Here is a 1,710-nt window from a genome sequence, read left to right on the forward strand (position 1 = left end):
ATATATATATATATACATATATATATATATATATAGCGGCCTCTATCCGTGTATAGACACTGTGAAACACGTCTGCTGCCATACCTTGTGTTCGATGAAGAGAAACTTCAGCATTATGAGTTTGTGTAATCAGGTAGCTTGGATCATCCAGGAATGGTGTATCCTGCTTGTTATTAAATAATCTGCAGGGAGTTAATGGGAGTCCAAGTAGCTGTGGTGAGTCGTGGTGAAATTTTCCCATTGTTCCTTATGCTGTACAGTGAAAATCATTCCACTATATGTACAATAACCATCTTCCAATCTTTAAATCAAAAAGCTACGAATATATGCCTTGTCACAGCCCTGCACAGTGAGAGATACAGGTATATTTGCTTCAACAGGAAATGCATGTGCGCGCACCGGGTTTGTGATATTACCGGCAGAACATAACCTCGATTCCATATGGCATAGCCAATACACAAGTTGCTATGCTCATAAGAACTGAAGTCGCGTAGAACTCATCAATTCAGTTCACACGCACACGCACGCGCTAGGCACACATTGTATGCTTGCTTTGTCTGAGGAGGTACTTGTACAGCTGACACGCGCCAACTCAGGTCAAACACGCACTCGATCCATGGCAAGCCCACACGTACAACCGAGACCACATCGATCCCATGCACAACACACTACTTCATCCTATAGCCAAAGGCAGTGTCCGTACTTTGACTTGGCCGTCCGCGCTGATTTCCTCGCAATGTGCTGGTCGAAGAAAAGCACCTCATAGTCCCTGGGGTCGCGCTCCGACCTCTCCACAATGAACTGCACGAACGCCTGGGTGTGCACCAGCATCTCCAGTATAGGCTGTATGTGTGCGATTGAAAAACACAGTGAGTAGAGGACATAGACTCTTGTAATAGGGTTCGATCTCGACCTCGTGTTGCTATCCGATGTAGTTCCGCGATAGTGAGAGCATCAGTATGTGTAGAGACTGTTTGTATGCGATTGGAATGATGTATAGTTTGTACGCTCCTGCTGTATGGTTCGATATTCTCTATCTAATGTGGCTATCCGCATAACTTCAGAACATCGATTTGACGAAATATCCGGAGTACTACAAGGCACGTGCATGAATGCGTATGTGATGAGGCTTGGAACGGTAGATGGTTAGAGCACCCGCCAAAGGTGCGCGTGTACATGTCGCTCTGAAATATACTCAATTATGCGTTCGGGTCTGCGGACGCGTGCCCTGGTGATGTTGTACTAGGCAATTGTACGTGAAGACCTGTGTGTGGCCTATCAGCACACCAGCGAAGGACACGACTACATGGGCCATAGTATGGATCGCCAGATGACAGACCGTGCGAATACGCACTTAACGTCGTGTTTTATCACAGAGAGCCTAGTGGCCTCCTAATCAGAAACACAGAGCGAGGTGGCAGCCATGACAGTCACGCGTCAGCAAACACACCAGTGGCTGTACTTCACTATCATCAGTATATTACATGTTAAATCCACACACGCGATTACATAGCATGCACATATTACTTGTCACTCCAGCTGCATTCATACGTATATCAAGGCATGCGCGTATTCAGAACCCAGAATGACAGACACACCCTATAGTCCTCGTTGCAGTCCTCCAAAAAAGTCTGCGTCTCTAAATTCCCCATTTTCCAGCATATATTCTCTGTAGTTCTGTGTGGCAAACCATGCAACGATATACAATGA

General features: G+C 46.0%; 1 protein-coding gene across 1 annotated transcript; it reads right to left on the reverse strand.

The window, feature by feature from the left end:
- Positions 1–678: 678 nt before the first annotated feature.
- Positions 679–1,625, reverse strand: SARC_15511 (hypothetical protein; the record flags this gene model as incomplete). Its single annotated transcript, XM_014290371.1, has 2 exons — positions 679–843; positions 1,599–1,625. 2 exons carry the CDS (start codon positions 1,623–1,625, stop codon positions 679–681), a joined length of 192 nt encoding a protein of 63 aa, XP_014145846.1.
- Between the last annotated feature and the right edge of the window lie 85 nt (positions 1,626–1,710).

This window comes from Sphaeroforma arctica, assembly GCF_001186125.1.
Source record: "Sphaeroforma arctica JP610 unplaced genomic scaffold supercont1.6235, whole genome shotgun sequence".
Taxonomy (NCBI): domain Eukaryota; class Ichthyosporea; order Ichthyophonida; genus Sphaeroforma; species Sphaeroforma arctica.